Below are 24152 nucleotides of genomic sequence, written 5' to 3'. Positions count from 1 at the left end.
AGAGAGAATTTGATCCATTTTCCTATAAGTTGAATACAGAATGCGTCAACCCCATTTTCACTAAAAACCTGTTTATACAGTGGACTCTCTTTCAGTGAAGGGCTGCATTTAACTGTTGCCTAAACCAGGGGCTTGGCAACATCAATGACTAGCTCCTTCCCACTCTTTCCTTGTAACATACACACAGAATACAAAAATTTTAATTATATATCATAGATTCAATTTTGTATGTTTTGCTGAAATCAATCCAAGCTTCTCTGTCTCTAGTGCTTTGAATCTAAATTAGGCGAACACAGTCTTTTCCCTGGATTATTGCAATGGTAACTTCCTCCACTGCCTACTTTTCTCCACATCTTTCCTTCCTCCAGTGCATTTCCCAGTTTGTAGCCAGAGAAGTCTTTCCAAAACATAAAGCTGACAGGTCAGTCCCTGCTTAAAACTCTCCAGTTGCTTCTCCTTGTTTTCAAAACAATGCTCATCCTCCTAACGATGTTAAGAGACTTGCATTCTTTTGCTCATATTCTTCACATCCTCATTTCAGAAGCAGATTTATTACCCACTATTTCCTCCTCCAAACCTTCTGACATTTATACACGTATTTTCATTTTTATTAGTATTTATACATGCATTTCCTTTCCCTATAGCTAAATTCTACTTATCTTTCAAAGCTCATTTTAAGTTATTTTTTAATTGAAGAATAATTGCTTTACAGATTGTTGTTGTTTTCTATCAAACAGCAGCTAGAATCAGCCATAGGTGCACCCACGTCCCCTCCCTCCCATCTCCCTCCCTATCCCACCCCTCTAGATTGTTACAGAGCCCCTGTTTGAGTTCCCTGAGTCTTATAGCAAATTCCCATTGGTATCTATTTTACATATAGATAACTTACATATTGTAAGTTTGTTACTCTCTCCAGGTAGCTCAGACGGTAAAGCATCTGCCTACAATGCAGGAGACCCGGGTTCGATCCCTGGGTCGGGAAGATCCCCTGGAGAAGGAAATGGCAACCCACTTCAGTACTCTTGCCTGGAAAATCCCATGGACTGAGGAGCCTGGTAGGCTACAGTCCATGGGGTCGCAAAGAGTCGGACACGACTGAGTGACTTCACTTCACTTCTTCCTTACACCTCAGCCTCTCCCTTCTCTCCTCCCTCTGTGTCCATAGGTCTGTGCTCTATGTCTTTTTCTACATTGCTACCATGCAAATAAATTCATCAGTATCATCTTTCTAGATTTCATATATGTATGTTGCTGCTGCTGCTAAGTCGCTTCAGTTGTGTCCGACTCTGTGTGACCCCATAGACGGCAGCCCACCAGGCTCCCCTGTCCCTGGGATTCTCCAGGCAAGAACACTGGAGTGGGTTGCCATTTCCTTCTCTACTGCATGAAAGTGAAAAGTGTGTTATATATGTGTGTTATATATAGATATGTGTGTTAGTATACAATATTTATATTTATCTTTCTGACTTATGTTACTCTGTATAATAGGCTCTAGGTTCATCCACTTTATTAGAACAGACTCAAATGCATTCCTTTTTGTGGCTGAGTATTATTCCATTGTATAGATGTATCACAACTTCTTTATCCATTCATCTGTTGATAGACATCTAGATCAAACTGCGTATATCTTGTATCACTTTTACCAGGAAAATTCCTGGGATTCATGACTCTAATCTCTAACCGCCTGTGTGTGCCAGTTAATCATTTTTAACTTTTCCCTATCAGGTATAGTTCCTAGGCTTCACTGACAACTATTTCCTTGTGTACATTTTTTCCATGCACATACACACTTGCTATGACATATACAGATACACACACAAATACTTGTTCATTCATTCCTTGCGTAAGATCTTAGCATAGTGAATTTTTCTGAGCTCCGTCTTTTATATTGGCAAAATTAGAACCAAGTACCTACCTTGTTATCTTGCAAAGTCCATATGAGAAAAATAGGGGAAAAATTACATATGTATGTATGTATGATAGATAAGTCTTTCCTTCATGATAATAGTTAACAAGTCTGTTCAAACTTCACTGTAATTACTATAGTGACTGACTGATTTTTAGAGGCATTTTGCTTTGTCCAATACTTCTTTAGTAGTAGTAGAAATTTGAAAAGGGGTCCCTTTTCAGTGGACTTCATTTCCTACAAACCAAGGGTGAAGAAAACCCCCTCCGTTCTGTCCTGGTTCTACCCAAGTTTGTCCCCCAGTGTCAGAATCTATCTAAATCTCTGAGCTACATTGGTTCCAATCAAATGCCTTGCTGTAAAGCTTGAAGGACCTGAGAAAAAAGTGTGGTGATGTCATGGAAAATATCTGTATTTACAAGTGGTATCTGATATACTATGTTATAGATGCAAAAGATGTGCAGTGTTATTCTGGAAACTAGCCTGGCTAGTTATCAATGCAAAATAAAATCTTGTTTTTAAGCTGCTTTTTTTAAAATTCCTTTTTAGATGAACTAATAAAAATAAAACATCCTAATAATTAGGTTTCAATTCATCTAGACTTTGCTTAAAATGCAAGGGTTTGTGATCATGGCCAAAGTGGGTAGAGCCAAGTGAAGAATTTGGGAGGCCCTCATGCCTTTTCTTTCTGTGTTAGACAGGACTATGAAGAGCTAGAAAAGCAGCTGAAACGAGTCTTTAAGGAGCGAAGCACCATCCTCCGTCAGCTGACAAAGACATCAAGAGAACTTGATGGAATTAAAACCAACCTTCAGGTGAGATGAAAACTAATTTTCTCAGCAGCCAAGTATAGGGAATCACCTAGTTTGTCTCAGTGGACTGATATATGAAGACTTCCACAATTTTTTTTTTTTACCAGTTTGAATATATTCCTGGGCTTGACCATGGGAGTTATTATTTATTATTATATGAGCTTTGAAAAGAAATGTCATTTAAAATGCAGTCTAAGCATCCAGGAATGAGAAATTTGGGTGCTTGGCAAAGCCCTCAGTTTCTCACAGCTTCTAAGATCAACTTGACCCCTGTGTGTTTTATATTACAAAATGATGAAAAGCAATTATGGCCAAGACTTAAATGAATATATAAATGATCTCTAGGAGAGAACTTTAAATTCCACAAAAGATAGTTCTGAAAATTCTTTGATAAACCTCATTACTACAGTGGGTAAATCCTCACATCCTGTCATCTGTGAAAATGGATTAACATTCAGTGAAATCTCAAGTAAAAACCAAACACAATACCTATACTTGAAAAGTTTCTGAAATATCTGAGAATATATTTTAATATTTTCCTTTAACATTGTAGTTACTGAATATACAGTGTACCCCAAAAGCTTTGCATGTGTTATAGAATTTAATTCTCATAAAATACCAATGAGAATAGGCATCATAAATGTGATTTTTCTTGTTATACATGAGGAATCTTACTTGAAAGTCACAAGGGAAGCCAGAATTTAAATACAACCAGTCCGACTCAAAGCTGGTCTGTTAGTTATTTCCCAGAAGCACGTTTCTGAACCTTGCGTAATCACCATTGTTCTTAGCTTTCTAGTCCTGTGACAGCGACGATGGTGTCAGTAATCACTGCGGTTGCAGTGTATTGAATGTGGTCTCTTGTGTTAGGTACTCTTTCTTCATTTTTTAAAATTAATTTTCACATGATAATTATGCATGATTATTATTAGTCTCATTTTATAGGTAAGAAAACAGAGTTAGAAAAGGGCTCGGAAACTAAGAGCACGAGGACAGCTGGGAGATAGGTCTGCTATTTTGAAGCCAACACCCAAGCTCACATTCCAGAAGCTGTATTACATCTTGAGAACATGAAAATAGAAAAATCACTTAGACTCCAAGGACACAGTGACAGGTAGCGTGCTGGTGACAGTGCAGGAACGACAGTTCCACGGTGGAAGTAGACACGGAGCATCAGGGATGCACGTAGAGGATAAAAATGACTGTGTATTGATTGCCATAGGAAGCCGATGCCAGAACTGTACCTTTTAATTAAGTGGAAATTCAAATATTTTACGAGACAACAAAGGATATTTGACACTTGCACCTTCTTAGAGGAATAGAACATCTGGCACTGAGAATTTTCTGAGCATGTAGTGAAAGAAATGCCATAAGCGGTCATCTTTACAATATCTGCAGGGTTCTCAGTCTCTCTGGACCTGTAGCCTGTTCAGTTCAGTTCGGTTCAGTTGCTCAGTTGTGTCCAACTCTTCGCAACCCCATGAATCGCAGCACGCCAGGCTTCCCTGTCCATCACCAACTCCCGGAGTTCACTCAGACTCACGTCCATCGAGTCAGTGATGCCATCCAGCCATCTCATCCTCTATCGTCCCCTTCTCCTCCTGCCCCCAGTCTCTCCCAGCATCACAGTCTTTTCCAGTGAGGCAACTCTTCGCATGAGGTGGACAAAGTACTGGAGTTTCAGCTTCAGCATCATTCCCTCCAAAGAAATCCCAGGGCTGATCTCCTTCAGAATGGACTGGTTGGATCTCCTTGCAGTCCAAGGGACTCTCAAGAGTCTTCTCCAACACCACAGTTCAAAAGCATCAATTCTTCGGCGCTCAGGCTTCTTCACAGTCCAACTCTCACATTCATACATAACCACAGGAAAAACCTTAGCCTTGACTAGACGGAACTTGGTTAGCAAAGTAATGTCTCTGCTTTTGAATATGCTATCTAGGTTGGTCATAACTTTCCTTCCAAGGAGTAAGCATCTTTTAATTTCATGGCTGCAGTCACCATCTGAAGTAATTTTGGAGCCCAGAATAATAAAGTCTGACACTGTTTCCACTGTTTCCCCATCTATTTCCCATGAAGAGATGGGACCAGATGCCATGATCTTCATTTTCTGAATGTTGAGTTTTAAGCCAACTTTTTCAGTCTCCTCTTTCACTTTCATCAAGAGGCTTTTTAGTTCCTCTTCACTTTCTGCCATAAGGGTGATGTCATCTGCATATCTGAGGCTATTGATATTTCTCCTGGCAATCTTGATTCCAGCTTGTGCTTCTTCCAGCCCAGCATTTCTCATGATGTACTCTGCATATAAGTTAAATAAGCAGGGTGATAATATACAGCCTTGACAAACTCCTTTTCCTATTTGGAACCAGTCTGTTGTTCCATGTCCAGTTCTAACTGTTGCTTCCTGACCTGCATACAGATTTCTCAAGAGGCAGGTGAGGTGGTCTGGTATTCCCATCTCTTTCAGAATTTTCCACAGTTTATTGTGACCCACACAGTCAAAGGCTTTGGCATAGTCAATAAAGCAGAAATAGATGCTTTTCTGGAACTCTCTTGCCTTTTCCATGATCCAGCGGATGTTGGCAATTTATCTCTGGTTCCTCTGCCTTTTGTAAAACCAGCTTGAACATCAGGAAGTTCATGATTCACGTATTGCTGAAGCTGGCTTGGAGAATTTTGAGCGTTACTTTACTAGCATGTGAGATGAGTGCAATTGTGCAGTAGTTTGAGCATTCTTCGGCATTGCTTTCTTTGCGATTGGAATGAAAACTGACATTTTCCAGTCCTGTGGCCACTGCTGCGTTTTCCAAATTTGCTGGCGTATTGAGTGCAGCACTTTCACAGCATCATCTAGTTACAGCCTAGGAAATTATTTGAAAGAAATGTATCATTTTGTACAGAGTTACCTTTTTAAAAGAGTAACAATAACAAGTCAATCCCTAAATGTACTTGAAAATTTTATTTTTTTTAAATTTTGTTCCATTCATTGTACAAGGTGAATTTTTAATTTTTTTCTTGCTAAATCTCCTTAACAATATCTTCACAAAATTATGATAACTTTTTTATAATTTTGAAATGAGGAAACAAGATTCAAATAGGTCAAAGAAATTTCCCAAAGGCATACATCTAATAAGTGAGTAAATATTGCTAATTGTACATATTTTATTTTCCAATATAGCTTCATAAAGATATGATCTTTGTAAGTCTTGTTCATCTCTGTAACCATAACACCTGAATGGCTTAGTAATACTCATCAATCAATAAACATTGTATTGATTAATTATTAGATATATCAATCTTTCGGAGAAGGCAATGGCACCCCACTCCAATACTCTTGCCTGGAAAATCCATTGGATGGAGGAGCCTGGAAGGCTGCAGTCCATGGGGTCGCTAAGAGTCGGACACGACCGAGCGACTTCCCTTTCACTTCACTTTCATGCATTGGAGAAGGAAATGGCAACCCACTCCAGTGTTCTTGCCTGGAGAATCCCGGTGACAGGGGAGCCTGGTGGGCACAGAGTCGGACACGACTGAAGCGACTTAGCAGCAGCAGCATATCAATCTTTAGTATCCTCAAAGTCATCAAAATTATTTTCCAAGATGTGCATCTCACTTCTCTGCTATTGCTGGGGAAATAATAATTTATTAAGTGCTGTCCTGCTCTTTAATTGCATACACTTTGCAGAGCACCATCTGTCTACCTATTCTTTGCCTTTATATTTCTTTATCTCATATGTTGTACTTTTTCAATTTCTTGAAGAAAAGGTGGTGACTTTTTAATTCTGGTTCCCTTTACAATGCCAGAGTATAGCAGATAGCCAAATGAATAAACATATTTATGCAAAGTTAATTCACACATCTATTATCCCCTTTGAGTTTTCCAATAACTGTCTACTGTTGTTGTTCAGTCATTAAGTTGTGTCTGACTCTTTAAACCGCATGGACTACAGCTTGCCAGGACCCCTATCCTCCACTGTCCTCTGTGGCTTTTCTAAATTTTGTGTGTAATAGTTGTTCAGCCGTGTCCAACTCTCTGCAACTCCATGGACTGTAGCCCACCAGGCTCCTCTGTCTATGGAATTCTCCAGCAAGAATGCTTGAGTGTGTTGCCATTTCCTTCTCCAGGAGACCTTCCCGACTCAGGGATCAAACCTGGGTCTCCCTTAATTGCAGGCAGATTTTTTACCATTTGAGTTATCCGGGAAGCCCTAAATTTGAAATCCCACAGTTTATCTAAATGTTAGTTCAGTTCAATCTGTAAGTGGTGTCCAACTTTTTGTGACCCCGTGAACTGAACCACACCAGGCATTCCTGTCCATCACCCACTCCTGGAGTTTACTCAAACTCTTGTCCATTGGGTCTGTGATGCCATCCAACCATCTCATCCTCTGTTGTCTCCTTCTCATCCTGCACTCAATCTGTCCCAGCATCAGAGTCTTTTCCAATGAGTTGGCTCTTTGCATCAGGTGGCCAAAGTATTGGAGTTTCAGCTTCAACATCAGTCTTTCCAATGAATATTCAGGACTGTTTTCCTTGAAGATTGACTGGTTTGCTCTCCTTGCAGTCCAAGGGACTCTCAAGAGTCTTCTCCAACACCATAGTTCAAAAGCATCAATTCTTTGGCACTCAGCTTTCTTTATAGTCCAACTCTCACATCCATACATGACCACGGGAAAAAACGTAGCCTTGACTACACGGACCTTTGTTGGCAAAGTAACATCTCTGCTTTTTAATATGCTGTCTAAGTTGGTCATAACCTTCCTTCCAAGGAGCAAGTATCTTTTAATTTCATGCCTGCAGTCACCATCTGCAGTGATTTTGGAGCACAGAAAAATGAAGTCTGTTACTGTTTCCACTGTTTCCCCATCTATTTGCTATGAAGTGATTGGACCAGGTGCCATAATCTTAAGTTTTCTGAATGCTGAGCTTTAAGCCAACTTTTTCACTCTCTTCTTCTACTTTCATCAAGAAGCTCTTTAGTTCTTCTTCATTTTCTACTATAAGGGTGGTGCCATCTGCATATCTGAGGTTATTGATATTTCTCCTGGCAATCTTGATTCCAGCTTGTGCTTCATCCAGCCCAGCATTTCTCATGATGTACTCTGCATGTAAGTTACATAAACAGGGTGACGATATACAGCCTTGATGTACTCCTTTCCTGATTTTGAACCAGTCTGTTGTTCCATGTCCAGTTCTAACTGTTGCTTCTTGAGTTGAATATAGATTTCTCAGGAGGCAGGTCAGGTGGTCTGGTATTCCCATCTCTTGAAGAATTTTCCACAGTTTGTTGTGATTCACAGTCAAAGGCTTTGGCATAGTCAGTAAAGCAGAAGCAGTTTTTCTGGAAATAATCCCACAATTTATCACACAAGGAAGTTAAAAGGCAGATTTTGTGACCTGCCACGGGCCATATGGCCGTGATGCACTTTGAAATGTAAATTAGATGGTTAGTGATTTCCCCTCAACCCTCCTCTATCCTGTTTTCTTCATCAAGCTATTCTTCCCAAGGGCTTCCCAGGTAAAGAAACCACCTGCCAGTGCAGGAGATGTAAGAGACATGGGATCGATTTCCAATTCGATCCCTGAATTGGAAAGATCTCCTGCAGAAGGAAATGGCAACTCACTCTAGCATTCTTGCATGGAGAATTCCATGGACAGAGGGGCCTGGCAGACTGCAGTCTATTGGGGTCACAAAGAGTTGAACGTTGCTGAAGCGACTTAGCTGGAATACATGCACTTTTTGCAAATAAACACAGCATCTTTTATTGGCTATTTCCTAATAATGACCTCAATCATTTTAGGAAAGATTCTTCTTTTGTGAAGTTCACTCTACCACATGCCTATCAGAACACTTAACTTACTGTATGAAAATTGTTTGTAGCTTTAGGATGAAAAATCGGTGAAGGCAGACACCATGCCTTTGATGTTAAATAAATATTAAGTAAACAAAGCGTTTGCCATTCTTGTTAATGTTTTACTTGTCATAGCTGCTCTTCCTACAAACAATATTATTATCTCTATTTCAACTTTTAACATCAAGAAGGATCTGTTACCATGTTAAATAATTTATTGGGTATAAATAAGAAAGTTCTTAGGGAAGGCTTAACAAGACAGCTTACCTAATTAGAAAAGCTCAGTGCAGTTCTCTGTTTTGATTCACAGTCTATCAATGCTAAATTTGCCAGAGTAAATAAAGACTAATGAGTGAGGTGGTATTTTTTTCCCTTAATCCACTATCTATACAGTACTATTACAATTTGAACTGGTCCTAGTTTTTTTTACATGTATTCTAATGCATTACTTATAAATAATAGATAGACACAACCAAATAGGTACATGCCATTTGACTGCTTTGATTTTGAATGTATTATTATTTAGCTTATTTAGAGAAGTCTTTTATGTCTCCCTTTGTTTGTAGAAACTATGCCAAAACAAGTTTCACATGCCTGCAGAGAACATGGTAAAACTTCGAATGAAGATCAGATAATATATTTTATATTCCATTATGGAGCTACCCTGGTGGCTCAGATGGCAAAGAATACACCTGCAATGCAGGAGATTGGAATTCAATCCCTGGGTCAGGAAGATCCCCTGCAGAAGGGAATGGCAACCCACTCCAGTATTCTTGCCTAGAGAATCCCATGAACAAAGAGTCTGATGGGCTACAGACCATGGTGTTGCAAAGAGTCAGACACAACTGAGTGACTAAGCAAAAATACAGGCATATTCATTTAAAAAGACACCTAGAAATTTGGAGAGTTCTTTCTCTTTCACTGAACCTCTAAAGACTGAAACTCAGTTCATTCCCTTTCACTCACTGTAGCACCTTCCCTAGTTGGTGTCATAAACTGCGCGTCCTGAGAGCCAAGGGGCCATCATAGCCTCATTTGCACGTTCTTATTTCAGGGCACACCTTGTGCCATAAACACAACAGTAGAGTCAGCTTCAATCTATCACCTGAATAAGACTTCCTTTTCCCAATTTTCTTATCAGAATTTGAAAAACGATGAGATATCTGCTAAAACTGATGTTCAGAAGCTTCTGGAAATAGGTCAGAAACAAAGGTAAGGCTGTGTTCTTTCATTTTCTCAGTTCTTTTTTTCCATCACCAAAATTCATTCAGCAACTTCACATGAATAAGTTTATTTTAAATGTATTCATCTCTTTATAACCTTATTTACATTTTAATATATGAGAATCTTGCTCAAATCACTATATATATATAGGGTGGCACTTGAGATTCTGTATTTCTAGTATGTTCCCTCATGATGGGTGATGCTAATAGTGACCATGCCTATATGCAGATCTCAATTTAGCTATTAAGGATCTGGAGTATGTTCCTCTATTATCTTATAAGACGGAGCCCATCTTATAAGATAAATCTGCCCATCAGTATACAGATCCGACAGCTTTGACATAGTGGGCCATTTTTAATAGTATCACAACTTGATCCTGGTGATAATTGGGTTGGTAAGGAATGGGGTAATTTTATTAATAGCATAATAGAATTAGAACATTTTTATTACTCTTACTTTATTTTTTAAAGAAAGTGAAGTATGAGCTAGATTTATACCTAGAATTAAAAAAAAAAAAAACCTTATGACTTAAAATTGCTTGTCTAACAAACACATAAAAAAAACCAAGGTATTATAAGGTAAAAAAGAGCTAGCCTTTGTTATTTGTTATACATTTATTAGAGGCTCTGCTGGTTTTATATATATACATACATTTTTTGTTTCAATACAATTACAGAGTAGTTATTATTGTCCCCATTCAATAAATGGGAAATTGTTGCTCAAAATGCTTAAGCAAGCTGCTGAGAGTTGTATTAAATTGGAATTTGCTCTGCTGTATCTTACCTATAGTCACACCCTTTCAAGTTAGTTTACCTAAATTTATTAGTTTGCTTCCAAAGCAGAAAGCTGTTTAAGAAGCTGGCAGGCACCACACTATGTACCCTCTGCTTACCATCTTGTATCTTCTCCACTGTCTTTGCCTCTTGATCCAGAAACCTCATATCATTGAGGCAATGACATGTTAAAAATACCAAATCGAGCATCTCATCTTGACTCTTTTCATATTTCAATGAAATCTTTATTTCTTGAACATGAAATTCTCTCCAGAGTCCAATATTAAAAAGATCTCATGTAAAATATAGGTCTGATCATATTTTCAAAAGTACATAATTTTAACCTATTTTTACTGGTTTGAAATCATCCACCTTTTAAAACACATAAGCATTTGTGGTTCACTGAGTTAGTGGAGAATTATAAGCCATATTTTCAATAGGAATAGCTAATTAAAGCAGACCAAGTGTCACTGAAAGTTATTAGCTTTGCAGACTCTCCCACGTTTGGAAAAGATAATTAGCAAAAACATAAAAGTAGAAATGACTTCTGCATAATCCATGTGCAACACCAGTGAGGGGATTGCGTTGACTGAAGAGGACAGAGTGAGTCAGGAAAGATTAGAAAATGAGGCTGTCATACGTAGACGGGGGCCATTCTTGAAAGTTGGCTGAAAGTGGACTTCAACAGAAGGCTCATTTAGGTAGCTCTGAAAAAGGATGATATAATGTAAAATGAATTTTAGGGGAATTATTCTGACAACATCGTTCAAGGCAGAAAGAAAGAGACATAGACCAGGTTGAAAAAAGGTGGCCTAGAGGAGAGGACAGAGAGATCTCATCAGCGAGCACCAGGGCGTGAAGACAACAGCGTCAGTGTTTCTTATTGCACAAGAAACACAGATGAAGAGACAGGCTTATGCATGATGTGGAAAAGGAAAAACGTATTCCTTTAGTTTGCTGCTATTTTCTTAAGTTATCTAAGGCTTTTTCTACATGACACTCAAAATATCCATGCAAACAAGGAAAAATATGACTAGAGGTATTAAGAATTTCAGGTCATCATCATATTTGGCATGGTATATGAATGGCAGATGATGGACCAAGTCTTTCAATGAATGGATTAAATGGAGCAAATATTTTGGAATTATGCTTTCCAAGTTTCATCCAAAACTATAAAATTTGCTTAAAATGCGTAACTTATGTAATGCACAAAGTCAGAATGGAAAATTCAAATAAATCACATACCAATAGATGATTTCTCAAAAGTATAATGCATTTGATATGTGGTTTTTTTTCTGTTTCGTTAGAGATATATAAAAATTATAATTATCTGAATGTGAAAGAGGCTATGTATCTCATTTCCAAAGTAAGAGAGATTGATAAATAGTAAAAGAGAAAAACCTTCTCAGACTATAAATAGTATTAACTGGTTGCAAATTTAGAAGTATTATCAGAGCTGGAAAGATTATAATGTATTGCAGATGCCATCTAGGTATATACCCCATTCCCAGTAATTCTTTGTCCTCTGGGATTATCACCTGGTCCTTCCCTTGAGAAGTGGTCTCTAGACTACTTTTTATCTGACTCTGATATCACTGGATACAGTTAATTAGCTCAAGGTGGCCAGCAAAACAAAACTGAATCAATTAGAATTTCCCTCTTGGAATTGTGTGCCAAGAAGCAACTAATGAAATCTCTCTGTTTAGCTGTACCAGATTATAAGTAAGTAAACTCAGAGGATATGAGGTGGCCATAAATAACCAGGTACAGCAGCATGTCTTTCCACCAAGAGGTACAGAAAAAGGAGTGTGTGTGGGTGTGCACACACGCACACAGAATTTTACATGAGAGAGAGAGAAAGTTGCATTGACTCTTGATTTTTACATTTACAAAAATATTTAGACAGCCTAGGCAATATTCATAAAAGGATCTTCAAGTTGATGGAGAGACTTTTAAGCCATAACGTGTGAGGAGTGAGATTATCCAACCACAAAATAGAGATCCTGGGGGATAGAAGAGTACTCAGTATTTTGGAGAAGGAAATGGCAACCCACTCCAGTATTCTTGCCTAGAGAATCCCATGGACAGAGGAGCCTGGTGGGCTACCATCCATAGGGCCGCACAGAACTGAAGCCACAACTGAAGCCAGAACTGAAGCTTCAACAACTGAAGCCACTTAGCATGCATGCATGTCTTGAAAATAAAAAGGAATGATATATTTTACGCTGTACAATGGTTGCTGGATAGAGATTCTGAGAAAGCAGTTTTGGACTCTGTGTACTAATGGATTTTACTATATTGAGTTCTCTGAAAAGGAAAAGAATGCCTGGGATAGCAGCAAGATTTCTTTCTGTAATGTTACTGCAATACAGGCTGGTAACCATTCGAAAAAAATACCTTCCTGTAGGGTGAGTCATTTTTATGTTTATAATTGGAAATGGAAGATGTGTGAAAGAGCTGCCTTTTAAAATTCCTTGTAACCATGCAATTCTATGCTGAAATATACTCAGCATTGGAGAAGCCTGTCACAGTTCTTTAGAATTCAAGTTTCAGTTCAGTGCCAGATAGGGACCTAGAAGAGCTCTATCCTGTGCAAATCTCACTTGGTGGACAGGGATGGTTCTTGAGCAAGTCAGCAAGAATTTCTCATTGGAGTAAAACTCACCAAGTTTGGGGGGTCTGGGGACACCTAAAGCATGAGAGCAGTGAGAATGTGCAGAAATAAGCTTGAAAAATCTAAGAGGAGATGGAGATATTCAACAGTTTCAAAAGGATTGCTTTGCCATCCTGGTGGATAGCTTTCCTTGCCGTGAAAATGTGCAGAATTCTGTTTCTCCAGTTTTTGTTAACAGCTTTTGCAGTTTACTTTTTTTTTTCTTATTCCCCATTGCCTATAGATGTCAGTATGTGGGTATTTTTGAATATATATGTATATATATTGGATTTTATAAAATTTATATTTTATAATTTAAAACATATGTATCACTTTAAAAATAAAAATGAGAATTTTAAAATCCAGAAGTAATGAATAATTATTATAAGATTCTAATATAAAAGTTTTTAGTTGGAAATATAATATTCCTAGGGCTTCCCTGATAGCTCAGCTGGTAAAGAATATGCCTGCAATGCAGGAGATCGTGGTTCGATTTCTGGGTCAGGAAGATCCCCTGGAGAAGGGATTGGCTACCTACTCCAGTATTCTTGGGCTTCCTTGGTGGCTCAGATGGTAAAGAATCCTCCTACGAAGGCAGAGACCTGGATTTGATTCCTGGGTTGAGAAGATTCCCTGGAGGGGGATATGGCAACCCACTCCAGGATTCTTACCTGGAGAATCCCCATGGACAGAGGAGTCCATGGGGTCACAAAGAGTCAGACATGACTGAGCGACTAAGCACACAGATCATGATAGTCCTGTTCTATTTTTATTCAATACTTGTTGAATATTTGAGTGTTAGGAATAGAACGTGGATCCTTCTGTCCTTCTTTTTCTCTCTGTCTCTCTCCCTCAATAGAGGTATTATAATGACTCTAGAATTTGAGCACTTATGGTCCAGAACAGTTCCGCTACCTCTTTATGCATCGGTTTTCCATTTGCAATAAGATACTACAATTTGATGTGAAGTTTATTGAGTGCCTGGTGTACTATAAGCCTACAATATAGGTAGACATTCATATTATATTATGTCACAAGTGTTCTTTGTGAAAAATATCAGAAGCAGTCATGGAAATCCAGATTTTAAGTATCCGTATATGGCACTTTGGGGGCTTGCCAGGTTGCACCTATGGTAAAGAACCTGCCTGCTAATGCAGGAAACTTAAGAGATGAGGGTTCAATCCTTGGGTCAGGAAGACCCCCTGGAGAAGAAAATGGCAACCCACTCCAGTATTCTTGCCTGAGAATCCCATGGGCAGAGGAGCCTGGTGGGCTACAGTCCATAGAGTCGCAAAGAGTCGGACATGACTGAATCAACTTAGCAGTCAGCACATGTGACACTTCATTCTAATAAACAGTTTTAGTAAATGAAACCTATTTGAGGCTGTAATGGAAACTGAGATTTAAAATCCACTTTAAACGAAAGCATATTAAAGTTTTAACCAATCACGCATAAATCAACTAAGAACCAAAGTGACTGTAATTATTTTATAACTTGTCCCTATTATGTTTTGCTTTGGTAAACAACATCCAGATTGATTCCAACAATCGTATAGACTTTCACGGATAGTCCTAAAACTGAGAGTGTGACCTAGGAGTTTCTAGATACGAAAACTGGAGGCGTCATTAAGTTCTGCGGGAAAGAGCAGCTTGCGTTTGTGCAGGATGTGCTAGTCAAAGAATGAACACAGGGACCTCTAGTGGTACCAGTGGTTATGACAGTGATCTCACGTGTGCTGCTGCTGCTGCTGCTAAGTCGCTTCAGTCGTGACCGACTCTGTGCGACCCTACAGACGGCAGCCCACCACGCTCCCCCATCCCTGGGATTCTCCAGGCAAGAGCACTGCAGTGGGTTGCCATTTCCTTTTCCAATGCATGAAAGTGAAAGGTGAAAGTGAAGTCTCTCAGTCGTGTCCGACTCTTCGCGACCCCATGGACTGCAGCCTACCAGGCTCTTCCGTCCATGTGATTTTCCAGGCAAGAGTGCTGGAGTGGGTGCCATTGCTTTCTCCGGATCTCATGTGTAGTGAGTGATTATTTTCCAAGTATTTTGCGTGCCTTATTGTCTTCTAAACCTCACTACAAATCTCCGAGGCAGTTCTGTCATTGTGTCCATTTTATGGATGGATAAAAATGAGTCTCAGAGTATACTCTCCTATTCCATAGTCTCCCTATTGTGGTTACACACCAAGAAAATATTTCTGTTCCAGAAGTTATCTTTTGGCTCTAGACTGGGAATTTTAGTCTGTACGCTAGGTTTTCATTTGGTCTTTGCTGTTGCTTTGAAGGAGTTTAGTCCTCTAGCCATACTTAACACACGGCAACACTTAACACACATACTTCACTCATATGCTGTTATCTGCTGTCTGAAGTGATAGCTTAGATGATAAAATGAAGGCACAGAAAGGTAATAAAATCTGTCATAATTGAGAAAATCCTAAACCTTTGAAGGAACTGCGTATTTATGAAAGTATGTAATTTTTAATGTGAGACAGGGTCCGTATGTCCTAGTGAGCTTGAGACACAATGTGCATATGTGTGAAGACATGTGTTTTTTATTATCCCCAATAAATGAGCTTTCACATTAGAAATAAGTCTTTTTTTCTCTTTGTCTTTACAAAAACTCTCAGACCTTACACAAGATGTCTAAAACATAATGCTTTAGATTTAGTCAACTGGGGCATCCAAGGAAATGATCGTTTTATCCTATCAGCAAGTCTATGGTAACTGTTTTTTTTTTTTTTTTTTCTGAACAGCATATTCACACCCTAGCATGCTGTCACTAAAATTAGCTTTCCAACTCTTAATTATTTTATTGATATGATTTGACACATACTGCAGCTCTCACAGTGGGATTCTTATGAGACACAAGAGCAAGGCAATTGCTCTTAAATGCAGCTTGCTTTTCGAGCTTCCATGGGAGACAGTAATCTTTACCATAATCCTGAGATGCATCCTGTATATTTAACTCTGTCTCTCTATTTTCTAGTTATGTTTCCTAAGTGTATATGTGCAGTGAAATCTTATTTCATAGTGTACAGATTTATATTATGTCTCTCTTTTCCTCTCTGTTTTCTCCTAAACAAGAGAACAAATGAAGGCTCTCCAGGAGGCCCTGGAAAGTCAGCTTAAGGAGACAGCTGACAAAGCAGAAAAACAAGAGGCTACTGTAAGTGTTTCTTTTTTGTGTCCTTTGCTTGGGAGCTGGAGAATTGTTCATTTATTTTTTTTCCCCAAAATCACTATTGAACAAACACACCTCTAACAAATGAAAATACAATAAATAAAACATCATCACCAAGATTATAAAACGTGCTTCATCAGCATTCATTCCAAAAATAATATGTATTTGCTTCTTAGGGGTCTACCAATTCCCAACCCTTATTTATGAATGAGAAACTGAGGACAGGAGTGCTGGTGTCAGGCCCCATATCAGCAGCCCTTGGATTTGGGATGTGACCTTGAACTAAGTTAAGCTATACAGAACCCTGAGCCATGCCCTACAACCACTGAATAGATGTCTCTCAAGGGTGGGGCTACACCATCTACCTATTTAATCATCTCCACAGGTGATCCTGATACACCCCAAGGTTTAAGAATGAATATTCTCTCCAGATTTTCTCTCTCAAAATGATGTTCACTTGACCTTCATATTTCAATTTTTATGACTAATATTCCCCATAAGCAGGAGGGAGAGTGGTCTGGATAGTAGTGCTGAAAACTAGATTTCTACCTGTTCCCCCTTTATGTACAACTTATGGGGATTGAAGCTTTTATTTTATTTGAGGGCCTGAGTCTTTTTTAAAGTATAGTCTATTAATTAAAATTAAAATTATATTTATATTTATATATATTATATATGTATAATTATGTAATTATAATTATATTTATTATAATAAATATAATAAAATTAAAATTATAAGGTATAGTAAGACCAACAGAAGGGCTTCCCCGGTGGCTCAGTGGTAAAGAATCTACCTACAATATAGAAGCCACAGGAGGCACAGGTTCGATCCCTGGGTCAAGAAGATCCCCTGGAAGAGGGCATGGCAGTCCACTCCAGTATTCTTGCCTGGAGAATCCCATGGACAAAGGAGCCTGGTGGGCTACAGTCCGTGGGGTTATGAAGAGTTAGACACGACTAAAGCAACTCAGCATGAGCACACAAGAGCAACAGATCAGGAAATGACTCCATTTGGAAAGATAGTTATTTCCCACAGTTTCCGAGAAGGGTGACATGCCACATGACCTGGGACCATGCAGGGAAGCCCCAGGTCAGTCCTGGGGCAAATGAAGGTGGAGAAACTGTGGTCAAGAGCCTCTATTGTGGTTTCCATGGGAAGGAAGGGGTTAAGCGAGGTAAGCTGGTCTAGGATTGGCCAGTTTGAATGATTTCAGCAGGCTCTGCGACATAGGGGCTGTTTGTCAGGTTGATTATATGGGACCCCAGCTCCTTTGAGAATTGGCAGAAATGCCTGCCTTTCTTTTGCAAGGCCTCCTTGAATAATCTGAATTAGAGTATAGAATTTTGCCTCTGAAACTTAGCCCTGTCTGTCATCTGGAGTAACTGCTTCCTGGAGACAGTCTTTGTAATAATGACTGGATTTTCCTAGGCGCAGATTTATATCCTGTTAATAAATTCATTGTTATCTGTCCAGCCCACCAGTAAAGATGAGTGCCTTTATTCTTCTCTGTTATGCCATGGCAGCACTCACTGCTAACCTAAACCTACATAGAGTGCACCCTCGTGTCTAGCTCTTTGGACATATGCGTGTGCTAAGTCACTTCAGTCATATCTGACTCTGTGCAACTCTATGGACTGACTGTAGCCCACCGGGCTCCTCTGTCCATGGGATTTCCCAGACAAGAATACTGGAGTGCGTTGCCATGCCCTCCTCCAGGGGATCTTCCAAGTCAGGGATTGAACCCGCATCTCTTAACGTCTCCTGCATTGGCAGGCAGGTTCTTCAGCCCTGGTGCCACCTAGGAAGCCCTTCTTTGGACACACATGTCACATGAAAGAGCAGACACATTTTTAGCACTACTGTGTCGATTCCTCCCCTCAAAATCTGACCCCGTGTACTGAGTGACCCTAACTACAATCCCATTTCTGCCTTGACTTATCATATTTAATCTCAATTTGTGCATAGCCCAGTCATAAATAATGGCATTTAGACCAGAATAGAAGTTTCCACACATACTATTTTCTCAGATTCTCACAACAAAATGGCACACTATTTTTTTTAATTTTTTTTTTACTGAAAGTGAATAACTGTTGCTTGTATTTACACAGTTAATATTTAGAGAAGCCAAGGCATGGACCTGTGTTTACTCTAATATGTTACACAAACTGTGTCTAACATCCCAAAAGAAGAAAGCTATAATTTTTAAAGGAGCTCAGCAAAAGCTAGAATAGCCAAGTATCAGAATAATGGGGACAAGGGATGCATAGTTGGGGAGAAGAAGTTCTCTCTCAGAACCCTTCTAGTGCTTTTCTTAAAATTCAGCATTGAATCTTGAGGGAGGATTTTCCTCTCCCACCCCATAATATTGTACTGAGCCAGAAACTCCCTAAATGTATTCATAACCTAACATGTGCTACAGAATAAGAATAGAAAGAAAGAAAGAAAAGAAAGGCTCCTCTATCCATGGGATTTTCCAGGCAAGATGGAAATGGCAAATGGAGTGGGTTGTCATTTCCTTCTCCAGAGGAACTTCCCGATCCAGGGATCGAACCCAGGTCTCCTGCATTGCAGGCAGACGCTTTACCATCTGAGCCACCAGGGAAGCACAGAATAAGAATATTCAGGTTTAAATTCCTAGTGGTTCATCTGTACACGCGTGCTCAGTCGCTCCAGTCATGTCCAACTCTTTGTGACCCCGTGGACTGTACCCACCAGGCTCCTCTGTCCATGGGATTCTCCAGTCAAGAATACTGGAGCAGGTTGCCTTGCCCTCCTCCAGGGGATCTGCCCAACCCAGGGACTGGACTCGTGTCTCCTGCATTGCAGGCAATTTCTTTACCCACTGAGCTACCTGGGAAGCCCAGTGGTCCATCTATTGTCTATAAAATTAAGTTCTTTAACCTGCAAGTTTCCTTATTTGAAGAATTTGGGGAATAATTCAAATTAAAATAACATGCATGATTACCCTAAAATTGTTATCTGGCATATAGTTTAAATAGAAACTAAATTTAATCTACTCAATAGAAAGAAAACAATTGTAATAAATAAAATTTCCAATTGAAAGAATAATGTAGGCAAAAAATTACTGATAGCAAAAGTTTCAATGTATTTTAATAAATGTTTAAATAAATAGTTAAACAATTCCTTATGTTTGGAAAATATATAAAACATTTCCTAATAACTCTTTAGTTACTAAGAAATAATAAAATATGTAAAGAAATAATAATAATGAAGACACTATGTGCCAGTGTAATAGTTGAGGTAGATTCAGAGCTTTACATGCATTTTTTCCAGAAAGACAGTACTAGCAACAAAAATTCAAGAAGTTGAAAAAGCAAAACATCAGTGTAAGAAAGAGAGTATTATAAAAGTTGGTGAAGACAACAATAAAATAGAAAAAAAAGGATTTTTAAGTTATTTGAAAAGACTGATAAATAGGCTTTGAGAAAGATTAAGAATAAAAAGACTCCAATTTTAAAATGTTTAATTAAAAGAGAGCTAATAGTCATAACAGGAATTAAACAAAATAAGTTATTATGAGCAACAGGTCACTGGCACATTTAAAATGTATATGTAAATTTCTAGATGAATAAATATAAAATGCTAACATTTTTGCAAGAAGAAATGTAATACTTGAATAACTGAATACATTCAAAATTTTATTATGCTGAAAGACTTCTTTTCCCATATATTCCAGGGCTAGAAGGTGACTTCTACCAATTTTTAAAGATCAGCTAATTTCAAATATTGACTAATTTGCTTCAGTTGTGTCCAATTCTTTGTGACCCCATGGACTGTAGCCCACCAGGCTTCTCTGTCCATGTGATTCTCCAGGCAAGAATACTGGAGTGGCTTGCCATTTCCTACTGCAGGGGGTCTTCTCGACCCAGGGATCGAAGTCAAGTCTCTTATGTCTCCTGCACTGGCAGGCAGGTTCTTTACCACTAGCGCCATCTGAGACCCAATTTCAAATATAGGCAAATACTTTCTGAAAAAAAGAAAAAAGGTTGAAAACTTTCATCTAATTTTATGAACATCATCATTTATGATTCCAAAATCAATTAATGGCTATATATATAAATTAATAGCTATTTTTATATTAATGAATGTACATGTAAAAATTCTATAAGAGCAAATTAAAGATTATATTAACAAAATATATCATCAAGATCAATGAATGCAAACACCTGTGGAAATAAATGATACTTGTCTTTTGAAGGAAATGTGTTTGTGCTTTGAGTTGAATGATGAATAAGTCCTAAGTCAAAGTACAAAAATAGATGACAGAAAGCTTAACAAATATGGGAATAAAATATATTTAATTAGCAGAAGTATGTGTTTTTTTTTAATGTTTATCTGGTAGAATCTAGAAAAAAATAGATTTCATACTACTGGGACTCCTCACTTCCAATCTCTGGTAAAGACTCAAAAGGTTTGTGCTTTTTCTACTTATTGAGGATTAAATAAGTATATAAGTTTAATTGTTACAAATAATTCAGTGATTATTCTTTCTGCTAGAAAGACTCTAGTTGATATAGTTTAATGTTGGATAAGAAGGGGACAGTGAGAAATTTAAACTGCTCATTCCCAACTAGAGGGAAAACATTTGGATTTGATATTGTAAATATTGTCATGACTTAGGAGCAAATACTCTTATGTGCTGCCCTTCATTACATATCTGATTACTCTGCCTTTTTCCATAAAAGAAGACTGTATATTTTATGCAAAAGATGTTGCAAATACCCATATTAGTAAGTCCGACTCTGTGCAACCCTATGGACTACAGCCTGCCAGGCTCCTCTGTCCATATTTTTCCCACTCCAGGCAAAAATACTGGAGTGGGTTGCTATGCCCTCCTCCAGGGGATTTTCCTGACCCAGCAATCAGAACCCTAGGGATAAAACTCGCATCTTTTGTCTCCTACATTGGCAGGTGGTTCTTTGCACTAGCACCACCTGAGAATCCCCAGTAAGTCCATAGTAAAACATTATAAAACTTGAAGGTGATAGTACATTTAAATCACAAAATATAAAAGAAGACAAAATTTTGAAAATTAAAATGAAAAAGCATTTTAATGAAAATTAAAGCTGTCTTGATCTAATTCCATTTGCAAATAATTTTTATGAACATGTGAGCATCTGTTTTGATCTCTAAGCAGATAATGGAGTAGCAAATCCTACAAACCGTGTCCCGTATGAAAAACCTAACAAACAGCAAGAAAGGATGATCTATCAGGTGTAGCGGAGTAATTAAATCCATCAATGCTCTCTGGATGCATTTCACCACTCTTGTTAATGTTTATGGCTTAACTTGCCCTAAGTGAGACATAATTAGTATGAAGGCAAGAATTAGCTTCAAGCTCTGACTCTCATTAAGAATAAGGAATTATGGCCATCTATCCTTTACTCAAGGTAAATAAGTGTTATGTTCTGTCTCTAGGAACTATTTCACTTCTGATTTTCCAGGAATCTTAAAACCTGCTGGGATTCTAGACCAGTGGTTTCAAAATGCTATGACGTTTGAATATTCTGAATGTATTGTAGGTCCTGAATAATTGAACATTGCATTCCCAAGTCTCTGTCCTTTTTTTAGTCTTGACATTGCAGTATATCTTCATTACACTGTTAATTAAAGTTAAGTGTTAATTATGGAGAACATATAATAAATAGTATCAAAATGTGAGGATTTGGGGAAAATTATGGCATCACTGATGAGATAATATGAGATCACTGTCCCCATGGTCCCTGATGGCTCAGACGGTAAAGAATCTGCCTGCAATGTGAGAGACCTGGGTTTGATCTGTGGGTTGGGAAGATCCCCTGGAGAAGGAAATGGCAACCCACACCAATATTCCTGCCTGGAAAATCCCATGGACAGAGGAGCCTGGCGGGCTACAGTCCATGAGGTTGCAGAGAGTTGGACACGGCTAAGCGACTAACACTTTCACTTTCATGGCATCACTGAAACACCAGGTTGTTCATACAAGCAAGACAGCTTTAAGTAGTTCATAACCAAAACTAAAGACAAATCTGTACATACCAAAATTTTCTGGTGCCCATTAAGTACTGAGGTAGAGTATTGTAAGTCCTGATGGTTTGCATTTCTTTTTGTAGTTTGTGTCTGACTCATACTCCAATAAAATTTTTTTAATTAAAAAAAAAAAAAAAGATTTGATTGTAGTGGTGGCCACTTAAAGAGGCAACCACTCCAATAAACACTTTGCCAACCACTGACTTGAAGAATCAGCTGTACCTCCCACCTCTGCTCCCCAGTGAGCCTTTTTTTTTTTTTTCCCCAGAGGTTTTGGTTAATTTAAGTTTGTTAACTAACCTTTGGGGCTTCTTGATTTTTGTTTTGTTTAGTGATTTTCTGTTCTGCACTTTAAATCACCACTCATATTTTAAAGTCACCAATAAAGAGTGAACATTCTGAAACCCTAGGCCCCCACCCTCCACCCCAATAAAAGCAGAACCCCAGGTTCATGGACTCCTTTTCTCTCTCTCTCCTCACAAACTCCCTCCAACTATACCATGTAATTTCCTGGACTCATAAGTCATAAACCCTTATTTTTTTTTTCAAACTTTCCTGATGGTTATTGCTGAAGGCATCTTGCAGTGATAAACAGAACCACAAGAGTTGGTCTAGTCCATAACAGTGGTAACCAGTAAGTTGATACCAGCCTGGAGCAGTAGAAATGGGTATAAAAGCTATTTTGGGGGAGACATATACTACTACTTTGCACACATATCTAAGTTTGATTGTCATCAAGTCCTTCTAGTGATAACTTTGTTTTATCCATCAAATTGAAATGAGTATAACTCACATTTTCAGGTTGCTGTCAGTACCTTCATGATTCAAACTTAACTTTGAAAATTGTTATGGCCGAATGATGGACATAGTTCTCAGGCTTCTGCTTCTATTTTATATGTAGTTTGACCATCAAAAATTGTTTGATTTAGATTTTGTTACCATTTGGTTACAGATTTCAACAATATTGTATATAGGCAGAAACCTCTTGGTTTCTTTAGCACAGTATTTATAAGGGTCCATGCTTCAGGTGAGGAGCATCACTGTGCAATTCCGCTCATACTTGGCCATGTGTCAGAAATACCTGGAGAGTGTTTTAATAAAAGAAATTCCTAGGCCCAACCCTAGACTCTAGCTGTGTTTAGGAACCATATTTTTAAAAATTAAGCTTTATACCGGTGAAAGAATCATAGTCATAATGTGCATTTCTCAATTAAAATACAATATCTCATTACATAAGAAAAAGAGTATTTTTATGTAATTAGCAGATATATTTATGAATTGGGCAATAAAAGTTTGGTTAATGAAAATTTTAATCCTTTGTTCTTTTTCCATATTTGTTGACAGAGATAATCATTAGGTTATACTTCAAAAATTGTAAAAATAAACATAAAAGCTATAGAAATGAACGTGAAATGCGTCTACATAGTATCCTCTTTATTTTCAGATTAATTTTCTAAAGACTGAAATGGAAAGAAAGAGCAAAATGATTCGAGATCTCCAGAATGAGGTAAGACTTATATTTTAGGGAGTTTTATGGAAGTCAAAGAATATGCACAAATACAAATATTGATTTGCCATAAACTTTAGAGTATTGGTCACATTTGATTTTGGCCTTTAGCTGTGTACTAATGGGGAGAAATTATAAGGTTAAGAATTCCAGAGAGGATAATTCCTAATTTAATTGTGATATGTGTGATATGTGATATCACAAATGTGACAA

At 38.2% G+C, this 24152-nt stretch overlaps 1 protein-coding gene across 3 annotated transcripts in view; it reads left to right on the top strand.

The window, feature by feature from the left end:
• The window catches only part of LUZP2 (leucine zipper protein 2), a 516697-nt gene that overhangs the window by 229064 nt on the left and 263481 nt on the right, over positions 1–24152 (top strand). The window contains exons 2-5 of one of the 3 annotated variants that reach the window (XM_005226734.4): positions 2604–2721; positions 9709–9779; positions 16305–16386; positions 23877–23939. In XM_005226734.4, the coding sequence (XP_005226791.1) occupies positions 2604–2721; positions 9709–9779; positions 16305–16386; positions 23877–23939 (334 nt within the window). 3 annotated transcript variants of the gene reach the window in all.

Source organism: Bos taurus, chromosome 29, assembly GCF_002263795.3.
Source record: "Bos taurus isolate L1 Dominette 01449 registration number 42190680 breed Hereford chromosome 29, ARS-UCD2.0, whole genome shotgun sequence".
NCBI classification, from domain to species: domain Eukaryota; kingdom Metazoa; phylum Chordata; class Mammalia; order Artiodactyla; family Bovidae; genus Bos; species Bos taurus.
Note: the sequence above shows the minus strand (reverse complement) of the source record. Positions and strands in the feature narration are given on the sequence as shown.